Source organism: Pipra filicauda, unplaced genomic scaffold, assembly GCF_003945595.2.
Source record: "Pipra filicauda isolate LSUMZ 115617 unplaced genomic scaffold, ASM394559v2 scaffold6_size6359152_pilon, whole genome shotgun sequence".
Taxonomy (NCBI): Eukaryota; Metazoa; Chordata; class Aves; order Passeriformes; family Pipridae; genus Pipra; species Pipra filicauda.
Genome location: NW_024104865.1, coordinates 3,149,821 through 3,169,314, shown reverse-complemented (window position 1 = coordinate 3,169,314; position 19,494 = coordinate 3,149,821). Strand labels below are relative to the sequence as shown.

Sequence of the window (19,494 nt, the reverse complement as noted above, 5' to 3'; positions counted from 1 at the left end):
ACACTAATGAATATCAGAGTCAGAGCAAGTTATGCTATATATCACTCTACTCCTGTTTTCTAATGAACTTACCCCTAATGGGTAGCTTTCCTAGCTGTTTGTGTCATGACTAAATTTCACCTTGACAATAGATCAAGAATGAGGTTCAGCAGTGTGGCCCACCTACTTTGCAATGCTTCAGCATGACAGCTGCTTTGTGTCCTCAGGGTAGCTTTACTTTGATGCTTTTCACTGCTTAGAAAAATTTGAAGGGAAGATTTTGGTAATCTCCAGCAGGCGGAGTTTTTAAACTTTTCTCAAGGGAAGATGAAGATTCCACAGAATTTTTGAACAAATAGTTTTTTATGAAATAAGTGACACTGTCTTTAGAAATGTTCCTCCCACTAGGTTCCAGAGGAAAGTAGCATTTGCCACGCTAGATCTTACTGGTCACTGTTGTAGCCTGATGCTCTTGGCACCTCAGGCTTCACTGTGGAAAACTCTGGAAGGCTTCTGACAAAACGACTAGTCTGACCATTGCAGACATAGCTCTAGTTGTTAAGGGATGCGTTTTCATGCCTCAGAAGTGCACAATAAGAGGACTACATTCTTTGATCTTATGGGCTCTCTGATGCCAAAAATGCTAAAGTGAAGTTCTTCTAAACTTGACTGGCTTTCTGGTTGCTCAAAATATACTGCAGGAGTTGCTGTAACATGGGATTGAAATGACTGGTTTGCTGAATTGGCTGGACAAACTATGGGGGGAAGAAAAACAATAGAGTGAGTTCATCATGGTGTACATGTGCCTGACCCAGGGTCATGGGCCAGTGTGGTTGCATCATTTGCTCATTCAGTAGCCATGCTGCTATTGAAAAGATCTGTGTCTGGTTCCTGAGAGTCTGATCTTTTGGTGACACTTTCTGCATGATCTGCTTCAGCAGTGTCTCGTGTCCGCAACCTTTGCATCTATTCAGGCAAAGTTTTTCTGTTTGTCCATTTTTAAATCAACCTCATGTCCCTTTTTCCTAGTCTTGTTGGAGGGGGCAGCGCAATCATTCTCACTGACTGCCCTGTCTCTTTTGGCAGACTTGGGGACCAGTTCTACAAAGAAGCAATTGAACATTGTCGCAGCTACAACTCTCGGCTGTGTGCCGAGCGAAGTGTCCGTCTTCCCTTCCTGGATTCACAAACTGGGGTAGCTCAGAACAACTGCTACATCTGGATGGAGAAGAGGCACAGGGGACCAGGTTGGTAGCGTTGTGTCTGTGTATGCATGCACATGTGTCGAGGGCTGGCCGCTGAGCCCTCATGGGGTTTAATTAATAGGAGCAAGAATCTGCTACAGGCCACACAGAAGAGAAGCTGCCTAAACCTCTGTGCCTGCAGGGGATTTTCTTTAGTAACTGCAGAGAGCTCATGCTAATTATTCTCTCTCTACCTGTAGAAGTGTGTGACATGGTAGTTTCTAAGGCCTCATCAATGTAGGTCTTTTAATGCTATCGATCCCAGTTTGTAGCAGAAGACACAATGCTCTGCTCTAAGTAGGACTGGAATTATCTTCAAGGTGGAGGTGGGAGTTTCTCAGATGAACGCTGAAAATAAGGAACTGCATTGGGAAGGATATAAAACCGAGGTAAAATATAGAAGAGTCCAGTTAATGGAATGTGCGTTGTTCCAACGGTTAGAAATATACATATATATATACACACATATAAGTCCTGATTCTGTTTTGGACTTGGATATCAGTTTTGGAGCTGCAGTTCCCTTGGGTGCAGAAAGAAGTTGGTGTATTTCCTTAAGGAGCTTTGGTTAATGCCTGTTCTAAAGCTCAGTGAAGCTCAAGGGAAAAGAGCACTGGTTTTTTTGTGGACTTTGGTCAGTCTTTCCTTTATTAGAGTAAATCCATCTGAAATCCTTGTTTGAGAGGCAAAGGACAGTCACCAGCTCAAAACCTGGAGATGTTACTCTGACAGAAATCCTTCTGAACCACAGGGGAATTTGGCTAGGGTATATCTCAGTGTCTGAGCAACAATATGCTCAAGGAACAGATTTTTTGACAGCACCAAACTGGGTTACTACTCTTTTTTTTTTTTCTTTAATAAAGACCAGAGAATCCAGGCAGGAAGGGGGCTAGGGTACATGGTCACTGGAAGCATGACATGTACATGTGCATAAATACCTGTCAGTTCCTGTAAACCATACTGAACTCCCCCTCCTCCCCTCAAATTCTAGATCTGAAATTACGGGAAGGTGCAGCCTGCTCTAGCCTCTTCCACTGACCTGTTTACAGGAGATGAAGCGCAAGGAATGCACGGGATGTTTCCCCCACTCTCCTGTAGCTAAGAAAGCAATTGCTGCTTCTGAAGAGTGCTTAGCTGAGACTTAGTTGAAACTTCCCTTCTCCCTTTCCTACGATATACTGAGGGAAGGATCCTTGCGTTCCTCGTATGCCTAAAATATCCAAAGTAGATTTATTGTTATCTTGCACTACTATCAGAAAACTCTTTCTATAGTAACATGCAGAAGACACAGGTGTTTTACAGCATTAAAAATACCCTAAGAATATTTCAGCTTCCAAAACTACTGGGGTAATCTGGGACCACTGAATGTGGTTTACAAGCTGGGAGTTGTCTGACCTTCTGGACTCACCCTTCTTTTGTGGGGTTGCTTCATAACCATAGTTGAGTTTTTGCTTCAGCTGAAAATTCCCCATTCCTAAGAGATTATGCTTTGGCAAAAGTAGCTTTTTTTTTTTTTTTTTTTTTTGACTAATCCATTTACCCAAGGAATTTCTGTTCTTATAACATCTTGTTATGAGTAAGGTGCTGCTAGTTTTATTCTTCTGAACACAGTCAGGAGGTATATATAAAAACAGGTATACATCTGCTACATTCACAAGTAATGTTTTGTCAACAGCAACTTCTACAAAGATAGTTAGAAAGTCTTGTGTGTGTCTCATTGATGTCTGTGCACTTGCAGAAGAAACCATTATGAAAGTGTTACAGCATCACACCAGGAACCAAGAAGTCTTAATGCTTTGCCTATCTCAGACACAAGCTCTGTGGACTACCTTGAGCAAATTCGCTCTGCAAGTCTTTCTTTCCTCACTTCTGATAGTGAACTGTTTGGCAGCTTGCCCTACAAAAAAGGAGCAGTGACATTTCTCCTGCAGGTCTGCAGTGGAGACTAATGGTGGAACATTCTTCACAGAGAGTATCAAGTGAAAGAAGCCTCCTGTGTCTGGATTGGCCACCAAACCTTATGCTTTTGTTATTTTGAATTAGAATAATCAGTGTGAAATGAAGCAGCCCTCCTTCCCCATATTTGCTTTCCTCTTTCTTGATTTTTATTGGCCCATTTAGTGCTCCCTTGGGTATCTTTGCATAATCTATTTCTTGTAATATTATGGTGAGTCAAAGCATCCCTCTACAGTTTTAGCATGCCTGTTTTTTTGGCTCTGCCAGCCATCCTGGTATCTGTCCTGTGTGCTGTGCTCACTACCATTTACTACCCCTAACCTGAAAAACTGTATAAAGACAAATGGCAAAGCTCCAGGTTCTCTTTTCACTTATACAGGCTTGAAAAACAGAGGAGAGTCAGGACCTCAGCATATTAACCTGGATTCTTGCTGTCCTCTTTGTTAAAGGAGTCAGAAAACTCATCTCATGATAAACAGTTCAGGGTTAATTTCACACAATATCGCACATAACTCCCTCCTTTTCCCCTCCTCGCCTGGCCTTTCACACGAACTTTGAGTTATGACTCTCCTACACTAATAAGATAAACAACATAACTCACTGCAGGTTCTGCTATTTCCTCTATAAGCAAATGGTTGGAACCTTCTCTGGTTGCCCTATAAGGTACCAGAGGGAGAGACAACCCACTAAGGACTAAAGACAGTAAGACCTGTATATGCATTATTTCCATATCCACTGTAAGATTGACTGTGAAGGGGCTAGATTCAAAGTATCCAGGACTGACCCTTTCCTTGTTGCCTCTCCTTTGTGTAAGATCTACACTTTATGTGAGGCAGCACAGTGACAGAGATGGAACAGGGTAGAGAAGTGAAGGTAGCATTGATGGGTTTGGATCAAGGTAAGGTCTGGTACATGTATTAAGTTAATTGGATGGCAGTGTATTAATGAACAGGGGTATTGTGAGTAGAACAGAGAGCTTACCTCAAGGGATGCAGAGGTGGTTGTTGGACCATCCATCTCTTATTGATCTACCTGCCACCTGGAGGTCCTCTAGGAAAGAGGCTTTCTGACCTCTCTCCTTTCAAGGATACCTGCTTTATTTCTAGTCGGACTTTCAGCATGTGCAGTTGGCTTTCACTGTCCTGGCTCAGTCCAGAACTGCTCTTTCACATAAGAGTGCTCAACAGTTGAACCTACATTAACAGATACTCCCCCAAAACTTCAGTACATCTTTGCTCCTTTCTGTCTGGGACATAAGCTGTGGTGCTTATTTCTTTCAAATGACTCCTCTGTGGCAACTCTTGCAACGGAGGGCTGATTCTCTGTCCTATTACTTTGGTCTAACAACCACCATTTCAATGTTGTGTGCAAGTTCTTAAACAGGATCTGCTATGAAAGGGTGAAGCTTCTTGCCTCCACCTCTTTAATTACTCAATCAGAGCCAGGCACAATCCACCTCATCATTAAGGCAATTGTTTGCAGTGGTTAATGTTTGCAAAGTGTTATGAAGAGGAGTGTCCAAACACTATAGAAGTGCTAGTTATTCACATTTTTATTCCCACCAGTCCTAAGCAACCTGTTCTGAAATGTGTCCTTGGAGTAGGCATAATGCCCAGCTTGCTGAGCATCAGTGAAAGAAGGGCATGAAAAGCCCAGGTCCAATAGCATTCTGTGCCCTGAAACAGCCAGATCTCTGCAAATACTCCATCACTTGGCCACAACCAGGGATTATGCTGTAGATGCTATGTTTATGCACCAAGGCCTTGGAAGTTGGTGGCAAGTGCTGGGGTCTGAACTGGCATTCCCAACAGCTGAAATATTTAAAACCAGGAGCTTAGGTTTCACTTGCAGAATTTGATTAGCACGTTCCCTTGAGGTGAATTATTTTATTTGGTCTTCCTCCCCACCCCCAAGTAACAGGATATTGGTTGTTTTCAATATTCGCATTTGGCTTGGTGAGTCATTTTTGTTCCCAAGATGATATACTCTCCTGGCTGCTTCAGAAGGGATGAGAGAACTCTTGGGCCATCCTAATGCCCTTGAGCTGTTCTGCTTTACTGGCATCCCCTAGATGCTGTCCGGCTGTTCATTGTTGGTACATTTTCAGATATAGTAACATCACTCCTGTCCTCTCTTTATGTGGTCTTATTTGTTTTCTGAGGACAGTGAGTCTGGAATTGCAGTCACACTGTAGCTCCTTCAAGACAATGACAGGACACAGGAGCCAAAGCAGAACTGGTGGACAGAGAGGGCAAGGGAAGCAGAGCAAAGAATTTAATTCTTATAACTTTTCTGTGTCTTTCTGGGCATTTCTGTATGTTGTGAGTATCTGGGGCAGTTGAGGATACTTTGCAGCACTTGTCAGTGTGCTTCTGTGCCCCTAGTAGTGATGCATTCATGAAGCCCTGCTGTGTTCTGAATACAAAAGAGCAAAGTATAGCTCAAACATTGGCTAAAGGGTAGCTGTCAGGAGAGCCAGGGCAGCTCAGAGGCCAGCAATGCCAAATGTGATTTAAGGGAGAATGCAATAATGTAAACATTGCTGCTGTATCTCCTCGCTCAATCAGGATATTGGCATGAGGAGCTAATGGTCAGGATGAAGAATTGGTATTCAAACAAATATCCAGAATTTAAGCAAAAATACAGAGTCCATATAGTCAGACCTCTTGGATCTTGTTTTGCTCCCATTTGGAAGACACAAATTTCCTGAGTTGCTCTGTACATCAGGGCCTCAAGATTTGCATGTCAGAACTTCATCTTTTCTCTCCCAAGGGGCCTTCTCTGCCCGTGGAGGAGGCATCGCCCTTGTGACCCAAGAGAGTCTGAAATTCTATTTACCCTGAAGAAATAACAAATTATTTATGTGCAGCTTTGGTTTCAGTGAGCTGAGTGAAGTGTCTAAGTGAAACTTAGATTCTCTGTAGGCCTGATCCCAAGAGGTGCTGAGGAGCCTCAGGAGCACTGGATGCCTTGAGTGTGTAGTAGTTCTGCCTCATGATTTGCAGGATTGAACCCTCCAACAAGGAGATGCTGGAAGGGCAAGAACAAAGATGTTAGAGACAGTGCTTGTGGTTTACAAACTGAAATGTGATTAATTTTTTGTCTTTAATCTTCAGGCCTGGCCCCAGGTCAGCTGTACACATACCCAGCACGTTGCTGGCGCAAAAAGAGGCGTTTGCATCCCCCTGAGGATTCAAGGCTGAAGCTGCTGGAAATTAAACCTGGTAAGTATTTGTTTGCCTTTCTCTCCTGCACTGCAGAGCAGCTGGCATACATGCAAACCTGGCATTTAGACCTTGGACTTTATCTTTGCCCCTCTCCAACCATTTCTCATTGCATCTGTTGTATCTTACTTGATTTGCTGTCACAATAACAACCAAACCCTCTGCATGCAACTCATCTCTTACAGAAATGTGTACAGCTTGTATCGAATGCAATGGGAGCTGAATTTACCTTCTGTAGGGGTGAATCCTGGCTTCTATTAGCAATTCATAAGGATGTAAAGGATCAATGTATTACTAATTATTTCCTCTGCACATTATTAATACAAAGTCTCACTCTGGCATCTGCCACCTAATCTTTGTGAAAAAGACCACTGTGTGTGTGTAAGAGTACCTTGATAAGATTTTTCTTAATGGGGCTGGGGAGAAGGGATGTGGCCAGATTATAAAAAGCAAATAATAGAAATTAGTGAACGTACGCCACATTTGTGTATTTGTGTAGGTATGTATGTGTACCTTTGTCCATTATTCTTTCATTCTTCTTGTCTTTGGTATTCTTCTCCCACAATTAAACTATGGGAAGTGATGAGTCTGGATGCTGAATGATTGACTGTAAAGCAGATGTTGAGAAGCTACAGCTGTGTCAGGTAGAGCGTAGTGTTGTGCATTCTTCCCTGCAGTTAGTAATAAAGGCTTGCTGTCTCTGGGGTCAGCCATTATGAGAAAGAGGGAACACATGTACTCAGAGCTGTATGTGGTTTTTAAGAGGTGACACACTGCCAGTATAAAAAGTACAGGAGAAAACCCCCAAATGTATATTAAGAATATTAAAAAAACCTGTTTGACAAAAGAAGGTGCCTGGGAACTGAGCTCTGCTCAGCAATACTGATGACTTTACTTTTACACAGTAGTTGGTGAAGGGACAGGAAGGGGCAGCAGAGAAAAATTATAAATCCATTAAAATCAGAGACAAAATTCCTGTTGATTCTGGTAGAAATAGTTTTTGAAGACTCCCTACCTTCAATATAAGAGACATCAGTGGACAGTTGGACAAGTGGAAGAAATCCCTATAACCACTCAGCTGGGGTTCAAACCAAGGGCAAAATCTTGGTCAGCAAATAGAACTAGACCTCACAGCAGAGCTGCTTGGAAAGAACTGATGAAATCAGTCATGTACATTGATGAAAATGAGGCTGGACTCTAGGAAAAGGATGATGTTGGCTCATAGAAGTGCCTACCTCAGACTTTGTGATGATGCCAGCACTGCTGCAGCTTGATAATTTTATAAGGTAAAGCAGTAGGGTAGAGTTTCACTCTTTTTTGTTTGCATTACATTTCTTTACTGTATTCACTGAATGCCAAATTAGTGCATCCTACATGCCACAGGGCATGAAAGGCAATTACCACAAAGTTATCAGATAAAGAGACCTCAGCATGTCTGTCTCTGTGTTGTTTTCCCTGCTATAAACATCTCCTCTGCATCTCAGGAGTGCTACTTTTGTTGCTTTGCCCGTGGCAACCAAATAAGGCGAGTTATATTGCTCTGCCATTTAAATCTATTTTCCAACCAATTTCTATCTAGTGAGTAACTTTCCTTATCAGTTACACCACAAAATAATTTCACTCCATCTGTGCATATCCAGAATAGACTCACTAGCCAAAAGTGGGATTTTCCCCTTCTCCGATTTGAAAGTATAAAACCTGTGGAAAACATTTGATCTCCATTTAAGGGTAGCTTTTGAAAATTTGGGAGAAAGATAGTGTAATTTATTTTCAACATGGACAGCAGAAATACTGTACATTTTGGAGGGGAACACTATGGTAAAACCTAATGCTGAACCTAGGAAGCTACCTAATGTTGACCTCTTCAGTCCTTGGTTAAATATCAGATGACTGTGTGGGGCAAAGATGTGGAAATCTAAGATCCCTTAAAATGCACAGAGAAGACAACTGTAGGACATGTAAAATACATTTGAAAGAAATCTAATCTAAATGTTGCATAGTTTCACTCCCCTAGGGCTTGGGCATCCTAGTCGTGAGTTAGAGCTGTTCTCAGTAGCTAGAGAGTGCTTGTGCTCATTTAATATGCAAATAGCTGATTTTTATATAGGAGGCTGTGAAATTGTTTATGTATTTTATATATATTTATAATTGTTATATAACATATGCAGGCAGTGCAATTCTACAATGTCACATTTGGGCTAAACCTTAGTCGTATTGTGTGTTACATTTGTTGGCTGTGTAGAAATGCTTCTCTTAAGACAGCCACTGTAACAAACATTGAAAGGGATCTTAACTCCAAAAGTTGCCAATACAGCAGTCAATGGGGTTGGCAGCAGGGGTGTGAATACTTGCTTGGACTGCATCTGAGCTTTTGGAGTGGCTTATTATAGCAATAAGTTGTGTCCAAAAGTTCAAGACACCTACATAATTCAGGAAATACACAGGATTTTTGTTTTGGTAAGTCATAGCTAGTCATGAGCTGATCAGTAAGTAGAATCAAACTATTGTCTTGGTAGCAGTTTAAGGGTACAATAAATCATTTAGTAATACTATAGCATTTATAGTTATAACCTACTTTTGCAGGTTTAGGTAGTGCATGACAACAGTCAGTGAGTGAGAGTTTCACATTTGGTAATACCAAAACCTAATGAAGAAAATAATTATGCTCCAACAGCCTGCTGTTTTTTTGTAAAATGCAAGGTTCACTATAATGTTTTTCCTGGGATCAGTTGATGCCTGCTTCTTACTAGAACATGGTGCTTTTGTTGTCCTTATCTGTTGCTTATATTTGGTTTCAAATGGAAGTGTTTGGTTTTAAGACTAGTTACAGCCAAAGTTGTAAAGATGTGAACACTGGAATAGATGTTGCTGATGCAGCCTTTAGATGTCTATTTTCATCTGCCACTCTACTCAGAGTTACGTGCAAGGATTGCCCTAGTAAAGTGGTTTGATAAGAGTGTAGCAATGCTCATGTTAGTGCTATTTCTAAGCACCCTCCGTCCCATCCAGTGGCATATGCAACAGATATGTGGGAGAAATAAAGTATTGCCAAAACTTACTTATGATAATAACTTCAGTGACAATACAGTTAAAATTACAACCAGATCTTCATGAATTTCACTAAGTATGCCTGACACTTACTTTCACATGGCCTGGTCTTCATCTTTCAGTGTTATATTCATATCCTCAGAACCAAGCATTATGGCTTAAGTGTAGCCAAGGGCTCATCGTTGTAATGGATAGGAGCTGTTACATGAGCCATTATAGCATACCAGTCAATACTCCTATGAATACTGGTACAGATTTGAAACATATTCCAGGTCATGGGCAATATATTGACATGTTGCTAATACTGTGATTCCCTAGGTACAGAGTTCTAAAGTCATTAGGTGTTGATACTCTCATAATATTCATGCAAACAGACTTCTGTTCAACCAAGTATGGGCAAACCTGATTCTCTGCAGAACTGAGCAGTGATATTTGCACAGCACTTCAGCACAGAGCAGTGGGAAGGCCGTAAGCAGCTCATGCCTCCACATTCACTCAGCTGGCTGTTCCCCTGCCCAGTAAAAGAGCACGAGCAGAGCTGGGCTCTTGTGCGTGGGAAGTCTGTGAGTCTGGGAATGGGGGAGAGAGAGGGTTGGGCTGGATAGCCTGTTCTTCCAGTGGAATGGAAGAAGGAGGAGAATTTTTAACTCTACCACCACTGTGAACTGCAGGTACTGCAAAGGCAAGCAGTAGGGTTCTGGCCCTCAGTAATATCTCAGCAGTTGGAAAGAGGAGGGTTAGAAATGGAAGACTGATCTCTGATTAGGCCCAAGGCCCCTTGAAATCTTAATTGATCCTTGTCCTATATACTTAGTGGTTTTTTGGTGCTGGATGGTATTATGATTCTGTGTTGGGTCAGCTATCAAAATTGTGGAAGTGGTATTACCTACAGTAAGCCCTGCTGACAGTCAGGTATTACCCAAGCTTTGCAGCTATGCAGATGAGAATAGATAGGATGAGTATGCCCAAAAACTCTGGTGGAATTTAAATTGGTAGTGTCCTACTTCAGTTTTACAAGGTGGCTAAATATAGGTACGTACATACGTGCACACAGGGCTTTTATTTCACATGCTCTGTGAGTGTAAGGAATATGACTGGAAAGCTCTTGTCTCAGTTTACTGCTGTCCTTTCGTTTTGGGCTGAGAGCCAACAGTGAGGTTTCATAGCGGGCAGCCTTCCCACCCACTTGAAGGGTGTTGAGTAGAGTTTGTGTGTGCTACTGCTGTGCTGAGAATGAGCTGGTGTCCTGCACTAGTGTCTATCTTGTTACTTGTGTCTGGGCAGTCTCGTGGTCAGCTGAGCTACTGAAATGTATTTTTTTATTGGCTGTTGAAGGGTAAAAGTAAACAAAAGTATTTTTCATTTGCTATTATGAACCATGGTAGAATTGTTTGAGGCAAGTACTGATAAAAGATTTTTAGATCCAGTTGAACAATGCCTGATCTGTTTTTAATCTGGCATATGGGGTGTGTACCTAGGTGAGTGTGCTTGTGGATGAATGAACAGAATCCTTACAGATAAGCTATTATCTCTTTAAACCATCTCAATTTACCTTGTAGAGACTGTGACTGATTGTACAAGGTACTCTGTGTCTCCTGGGAAGTTAAGAGTGCCCCCAACTCTTGTGAAAAATGCTCAGCATGTCTGTGGAGGTCTGTGCTCTTTAAGATGGGGCACTTCACCAAGAGAAAGTTAAGATAACATTAAAAAGCAAAGAACAGAATTTGCAGTAGTATCACTTATATGATAGCATCTAGAGACTCAAGCAGCATGTTAGATCATCATCCCAAGGATTGTTGTGAAGTTTTCTTATGCTCTCTGCTATAGTCATATACTATAGCAGATCTTACCGTCCAGATATAGTGAAGGAAGTACTTTGATTCCGAAATGGAGAAATGAGCAACAAAGATAATAAACAGTTATACTGTTTATTATGTATATCTCTGGCAGTTATACTGAAGGTTTGTGGTACAGCTGGAAATTGAACTCAAGAACATAGAAAGAGCTCATTTCTCCTGTGTCTCATATTATTTTTCTTTCCCATGTTGCTCAGTGTCATTCAAAGATATTAGAGCCTAAAACTAATCCAAAACACTTAATTTCATGAGAATTTACTTTTATAATTTTTTCTCAGGCCAATTAATATTGAGTAGTTTCACTTTCGATTTCAGCACTTTCTACACAATCACACGTTAGTTCTTGTACTGTACTACAAGACAGCAGTGTTGTTTTGCTATGAACACTGTAAGGAGAGGCACATCTTTTCTTAACAAAAAGTTTTCCTGATCTTTGATATATATTGAAACTTCTTTGTAATTAAAGGTTGCAGTCATGGTATATTATCAAACCTGCCTGTGGCTCCTCTTTGAGGTCCACTAAGACCATCTTAGGATCATAACTGGTAGAACAGTTCTGGTGCCAAATAAGCGTATGTCTGTAACATGCAGATGAATGGGATACAATATTGCTGAAGGAGGCTATATGAATCTATCAGTTGTTCAGACTTCTGACAGATTTCTGCAGATGTGAATTTACCAAAGATCCTTTTTGTGTAGAGCTTATTGTATTTTTTTTTTAATTGTTCATGGCTTTTATTAACATTTGCAATCATGAACCCTGTGTTTGGGGCGGAGCTGACCTGACAGGATTCTTTCTCTGATGACTTGGTCTGGATTCCTGACGTAAGATGGAATTTAACAGCCTGTTTGCAACTTCTAGGAGTTTTGCTCTTGGCCCTCCAAAACCTTGAAATTAAAATGTCGTTTAAAATCTGCCTTTTATTCAAGTACTTTACATTCTGGAGTACTTTGTGTTAAAAAACCCCAAATCCTCCCTCGTCTATTTATAATACGTTCTTCGGTACTTTAAAATATCACTGATCTTATGACCCCCCCCCTCCACCGCGCTTATCACGGCCCCGGTGGGACGTGCCCGGTGTGTGGCCGTGGTGGGGCTGGAAGCGGCTCTGCCGGAGCCGCGGCTCCCGCTCGGCTGCAGTGGCGCGGCGGGGCCAGCAGAGGGCGCGGCGGGCAGGGGAGCCCCGGCGCGGGAGGGCGCGGGGCTGCGGGGGCGAGCGGCCGAGGTGCTCCGTGGGACGGCTTCCCAGAGCTTCTTCCGCGGCAGGAGCAGTCTGTTCTTGAGTTATTGTTTGTTAGGAACAGGATTTGGCTTGGGTGGGTGCTGCCAAAGCGCCAGCCCAGCCGTGTGTTTGGGTCAAGCATCAGGCAAACGTTGGGTCAAAGGTCAAGTGACTCGGCATTGCGGAGTGCAGCTGATGACAACCTCCCCACCTGAAGAAGCTGCGTGATCTATGTCAAAGAATTTTACTGAGTATTTCCACATGGATCCTGTCGTTTCTGGTTGAGCTTAGAGGAGATCTCATTCTCACCCATCCTCATCCATCTTTATATTTGCCACCTCATGCAGAACAAAACAAAAAAACCTTTAACTTTTTGTGACAGGGAGAGTGAATGGTTTTCAGTTCCCCTTCAATGTGTTACTGAGCACATCTGCACGCTGGCCATGCAGAGTCCTGAGGCTGGTCTATCATGTAGCTAGGTATGTCACATTTCCATAGCACTTGGAAATAAAATTAAGCTTTACAGTGTGAATCCAAATCAGGGAGCAGGGATGCCAGAAGGTGTTGGGTTTTTTTCTTTGCTGTTTTCTTATACCAAAATAAATACTAATTTCTGCTGGGCCTTTCCTTTTGGGCTTTCAGCCTAAATTTAAGTAGGTGTTTATTCATCAGCTAAGCCTGCAGCTTACAGATGAATCCATCAGTGCTACTGAATCGAAACAGTAGGCTGCAATTCTCCCCTAATCTTGTCTTCACAGCAGGCCATGGCACCACAGGCAAGAGCTGCTGCTCTAAGGCACTTATACATCCAACTATGGCTTGGGTTAGAAAAAGTGACTTTCTGTCACCAAGAGAAAACGCATCAGTGTGGGACCTCCTTGTGAATTAGCTTCTTTCTGTTACACATACATTTAACGAAAATCTATTCCATCTCATCCACCACCTTAAATTCTTCCTACAATAGGGACCTTTGCTGGTCCAAATCTCTGGCCAGGTAAGGTTTGCTTTGCTTTTCTTACATGGCACTAAAAATACCAGAGAACCTGTTCCTTTCTGCATGTATTCACTGACACAGAATCATGACAAAGTCCTGCAGTGAAATATCTTTGTCCTGTTGCCAGTCTGTGGTAGAGGTGCCCACGTCTGCATTTCAAGTCGTACCACACTATCACATACTTGCATCACCTGTGCCCCACACAGGACTACACAGTACCTGGAATGTCTTTTTCTCTCAGTTTCTCAGCATCTAAAATGGAGGTGCTAAAGCACTGATCTTATTTGTCTATCTCAGAGAGGTGCCTAACAGATATTTAATAAATACTTTCAGAGAGTTTGGGAAGGGTATGTGAGACCTTTAAAGTAAAATAAAAAGGAATGAATGAATAAATCATGTCATTTGCCAAGCCTTTTAAGTGCCAGCATTAAATGTTTTGGCCATCAGCATGAAGCCTTGCAAAACTGGTATGAAAGTGTGCCAACTCTGCTGCACAACCTGGGCTTATGCGTACTGAGATGGTGATGAAAAACAAGTAATTTGTTACACACTCATATATACAAATGAAGAGACTCACCATAGGTGAATTGTTGAGCCAGCTTTTGCAATGCTGGCTGTGCTATGTAATTGCTAGAAAGATATCTCAAGTTTTGCAGAGTGTAACTCTTCTTGCTTTGTTTTGGCCACTGGTGAGCTGGACTTCCATATGTCTTGGCTGCTGGTGCTGTGGTAACTTCTCCTTCGAATCAGTATTGCTGGGTGTTGTTACACATGATAAGCTGCAAATTCTTAGACTAATTCAGCTCAGTGACTGTGAGTAAATGTGTATTTTCCCCCCAATGGAATTTCATGATTTTGCAGTTATGGAAATAAAAGATTTCTGGAAAAGCAAATAATATTCTATAAATAGTCCAGTCAAGAAAACAAAAAAATTATTTCTGCTGCTTAACTCTACAGTCATGTTGGTGGAATTTACAGGATTAACTTTGTGTAAATAGTTTCTCTTTTATTTGTGGCATCTGGAACAGGCCACTACATGTATTTTATATTCACAGTTTTACCAGGAGAACTGTGTTGTTTAGCTAAAATGGCTTGTATGAATCACCTGGGATTACTCCTGGTTCTTGTGTGGCTGAGCCAGTTTGCATAATTAGGAGAGAGATGCATGGAGAAGCTACTGGGCTTTGGAACCTCCCTGGGTTTTGATCAAAAGCCCACTGAAGCCAAACCCCTCTGGCTCTAATCATCAGGCTAAGGCAGCAGTAGCAACTGAACAAGATAAGGCAATTTTGGAAACAATTAAATCTATCTTTCTGAGTTTTCTGGGTCTCATCACTGAGAATAGCAACGTAGGCTGCACGTGCAGTGTCCCACAGACACAAGGCTGTTGTGATTTCGGAAACAATGCAGCCACTTAGAGGTAATTTTTCTACTGGTGTGTCATCTCAGTTGTATTTAGTAAATTTGTGAAAATAGAGTTATGATGACTTTGGAGCCAGGCTGTTCTGAAAAATGTTTCGGTCACTACAGTAGGCCATTAAATGGAAGGAATGCTGTTGATCTCCTCAGGGCCTCTACAGTGTGACTGCAGGTCATCTCCTGGGGCTCGATCTGCAAGACGTGAGGAAAGCTCAGAGGGCTCAGGCAGCTGAGATGGCATTGGCTTGAAATACCTGGGCTACTTGAGAGAGAGCTTATTTGTGGTGCCACCACCCTTTCTGTGTGATCCAGCCCATTGTTTTGCTCTTTTGCTTTTCTTGGCTCCTGTGTGTTTGACCTACATCTGGCTGCTAGGATGAATCTTTGGGAAGAGGTCTTTAAGCATGTGCCTCTTAAGATGCCAAGGCCTGACTATGTGTCTCTAGGAGACATGTTATTCTACTGGAGAGGTAAAATGCTGTAGGATTTATCCCCTTACTATGAAGTTAACATTGATGTTTGTGAGTAACCATCAGGATTACTTATTTATGAAATAAACATTTAACCGAAAATGAAGGGAGTACAGGTAAGCTCAGGACTTATCAGGAGAAAGGGCTATGAGAACAGCTGGGGAAGCACCAGGGGATGGTGCCTGGGGAAATGCTGGAACCCAGCGGATCTGTTTCCCCCAAGGCACAACTCGTCAGCTCCCCAGCACAGGGGAGGAGCGGACAGGAGGCCATGTGCCCTGTAGGAGTCTTGCAGCTAAAACTGAACCTGAACAGCTTTGCTGGCAAACCTACTGCCACTTTTTTAGGTATAGCCAGTAACGGTGCCTGAAAAAGGATAACCTGCATCGTCAAAAGGGTTTTTGTGAGGCGCAAGTGCAGTTTACATGCAAGTACTGGACACAAGATTCTAGGAAATGGGTATTTTTAATCTAATTCACTGCATCTATTTTCTGTGTTCATGTGAGTAATTCTGGGAGTTCCCTGGTAATCACATGAAAAAGGGTTTATAGGATCAAGTCCCCAGGGCTTAGTCTCGTAAGATGCCAAGCTGTCTAACCCCAGCAAAGGAAGGCACCTGCACTTGGGCTTTAAGAACATGAGTGATCATTTAGTATTTAATGTGACTTGTCACATGCTTAAAATTAAATCCACATGTAAAGTACCGGGCTGGACCAGACTTGCAGGTTTGGTACTCAACATCCTGTAAAATAGAGCCCATTACAGTCACTGGTCTACTAGGTCAATGGTATAGTAGAATCTAAGCACTGCTTTATAAAAGAAAATATTAAAAAAATAAGCAAAGAAATATAATTACATTAAAATATTATTTTAAAAAACATTTACTATATTTTATTTTTCTCCTGGCACATAGCTAATTAAATAGTTTTGCAGTATGAAATATTATAATATTTATAGGAGTTATTTTTCTGGTGCATAATATAACAGAATGAGCAATAAATGGCAATATAACATTCAGTTTGAAATCCTACATGCCAAGCTTTATAGAATTGCTGAAAGTAGAATGGGGACTATGATGGCTTCCCCTCCCACATCCCTGTACCTCCCACCACCTTCCCTGGTAGAAGTCTTCAGTCTGTCATTCCCGTTCTTTGGAGTAAACATTTTACAGCCTCATAATCATCTTGTACCTGAAAGATATTAACTGTGTTTTTACTAGGTTATGATTCATTTCAATATTCCCTGCATTTTGCATTTGATTGACTAATAGTTTATTACAGGTAGTTTATGCTTCAGTATTATGACACCATTAATGTTTGCCATGGCATCCATTCCTAATAATGAACTCTTTGGGGGAAGGAGAATTAATGCAATGTATATTGGAATAGAAATTGCTTTTCTGTGCAATGTCTTCTAGACCAGAGGTCTCACTTAGGGTGCACTTGGAGCATGGTTCCCCTTAAACAAGCCAGGTAATTTAGTGGTAGGACCTTAGCTGTTGTAAAGACTACAGCGAGCAGCAATTTCCACCAGCTAAAGCTATGGTTCTTGATGTAGGAGAGAGGATGAAAACTTTACTCCTCTTGATGGAAATTATGCCCTTCTGAATGCATGTGATTACCCTCAGCAAGTATGGGGTTGATATATCAGGAAAACATATGGTCATGATTAATATCCTGTGCATGTCCTACAGATCCATAGTGAAAATGCTTTTTTTTGCTGGACTAAAATAAAGAGCATTGCATGATGGGAATAAAAGACAAATTTTCAAAGCTGGCTCAGATAGAGTGCTAAAACTACATTTAAACACTTGAAGCAAGTAATTTCTTTGTGTTTTTGAGGGATGGTGAATGCTTTTATCTTCTCATGATTTCCTGGGTGCAATGTCTATGAATGACACAGTTACAGATACGTGCTACTCTGACAAAGTGAGGTTCATGGTTACAGGAATTTCTGGAGTGATGCTAATTTGTAAGTGATGCTATGGATACATCTGCCATGTAATGCTCATTGCTTAAGTGAGGTAGCAGCGCAGCAGGAGAACTGGTAACACAGAGGCTGTATCTATGAGCCCTGCTATAGACCAGGACAGTATCAGCAATAAAGACACTATTAACTAAATAGAAAGGACTCAGGATTAAGTGCTTTGTGCCTCTGAAGCTGCTATACCAGGGCTGGCATTATAAATATACTTCCAGTATATTCTTCCAGGGAGCTTTCTGTTAATATCTGAGTGGGCAAAATAAAAAAAAAAAACAAAACCTCTCTCTCCTAAAGAGGATGCCCCAAGTATATCTGAACTCTCAGCAAGTGCTACAGATGGAACAAGAGTGCATCCAACTTTTTTGTTTTGCCTTTCAATCCTGAATCTTAATTAGTTCCCTACTGCTTTAGTACATGCACAACATTTTAATAGTCATAAGGACTCACTCCAATCCATATTGCCATTTCCACAATTCCCTCCTTCATACCAGTAGCAATTCTCTTCCCCCCGTCGCCCTCACATTTAGGAATAGTGTAAAGAAAACTAAATAGCCAAGCGTGTAGCGGTAGATTGATGAGGTTGTCACACCATTCTCTTCACCGTTTTCTTCCAACCTGCACTGTGCTCTAATAGATGGATGATTGCTGGGGGAGAGAGAGAGTTAGCAAATCCCACAGCCAGATGTTCAGGGATGGACAGAGCGACCTTCTCAAGAAACCCAGAGGACTGTAGCTGTGTCCTTCTGAGGGAGAAGGACAGTCAGGTGCCTCTGGCTGCCTGTGTTTATCTCTCTTTTCAAAAGGAGCACAAATGGGCTCAGCATGGCTGCAAGGATGGATGTTTTTCAGTGCATCGCGGGAAATGACCAGTCATCCGTCTCTTCACTGTGTAGTCTGCCTGCAGCCATCAATCTTGTAGCCCAGCATGGCAGCTCCTTTTGGCTCAGTTTGGCTCAATGTTAGATGAACAAAGGAAAAAGAAAGCTGAGGAGGAGGAAAGGAGAGAAGAGCAACTATTCTCTATTTCGCTTTGTTTTCCCCTTGCATTGCTCTCTCTTCCTCTTCCCCATTATCATCTATCGTCACTGTGTTTTGTAAGGTGTGAAAATGTATATTATCAGGACCTAGGAGTATACAATGTTTCTCTGTTAGCAGAGAGGAGAAAGGAGAGAGATTGAAAAGACATAATTCAAGGCCCAGAGCTTCCATTTTTCAGACTTTTCTGTGGCAGTTTTCACAAGAAGCATGCCCTAGTTTGCTGCAGCAGATGAGAAGGAATATAGTAGTGTTCCTCTATCTTGCTGTTTTTCTCCCTTGTTCTTCCTGATTTCTTCCTCACTGCCACATTAGCGTTTTCAGCTGTGTACTTCATCTCTCCATTCCTATTCTAATCAAAAGGCAATCAGCAGAGCCATATGATGGGACTTCCTGGATAAAGGTATGTACTGATGCCCAGAGCCATGATGGCAGCTGCTGTCAGCAATTGCAAGCTTGCTTGAGTCAAGCCTGCTTGATGCAACAGCGCTGAGCTGTGCAGGCTTTGCACAGGCTGCCTGACCTCATCCAGTACCTATGGTTCCTACTGTGAAACCAGAGGTCATGACAATATCTTCATTGGTATGCAACCCATCAGAATAAAACACATTCAGATATGTCTGCTTGTACACTTAGTACTGAATTAGCCAGTTTCAGCACTGAACTCATATGGGACAGTTTTTGCCTGAAATACTCAGATTTTACGTACTTTGAGTGAGGCTGAAAGGAAAAGAGGTGTGTGAATACACTGCCCGCTGGACTCCTGTAGCTAAGGTCAGCTTTTTTTCTACAGTGAGCTGTACTGTTCTTGCTTATTCTGTTTTCCCCTAGAATTCTTGCCTCTGGATATCATAGCAGATCATGTTTGGCTTAATTTGTAGAAGGCTTATTGAGGATAGCATCGTTCCCTGTAGCACTGTGTTGTTTGATTGATGTATTTTAAAAAAATGAGTGATTGCATTTACTTTTTAATTTTTCTGGTTGATCACAATGATCTAAGCATCAGGCGTGAAAGAGCCAGGCTCCCCTGCAGAACAGTGGTAGGAGGTTTCTGTCTCCCACTTTT

General features: G+C 41.9%; 1 protein-coding gene across 8 annotated transcripts in view; it reads left to right on the top strand.

Moving 5' to 3' along the window:
- DPF3 (double PHD fingers 3) overlaps nt 1–19,494 on the top strand; it is a 157,918-nt gene that overhangs the window by 68,550 nt on the left and 69,874 nt on the right. For all 8 annotated transcript variants that reach the window (XM_039388969.1, XM_039388970.1, XM_039388972.1 and 5 more), the window contains exons 2-3: nt 1,066–1,226; nt 6,293–6,400. In XM_039388969.1, coding sequence (XP_039244903.1) covers nt 1,066–1,226; nt 6,293–6,400 — 269 coding nt within the window. The remainder of the gene's footprint in view (nt 1–1,065; nt 1,227–6,292; nt 6,401–19,494) is intronic.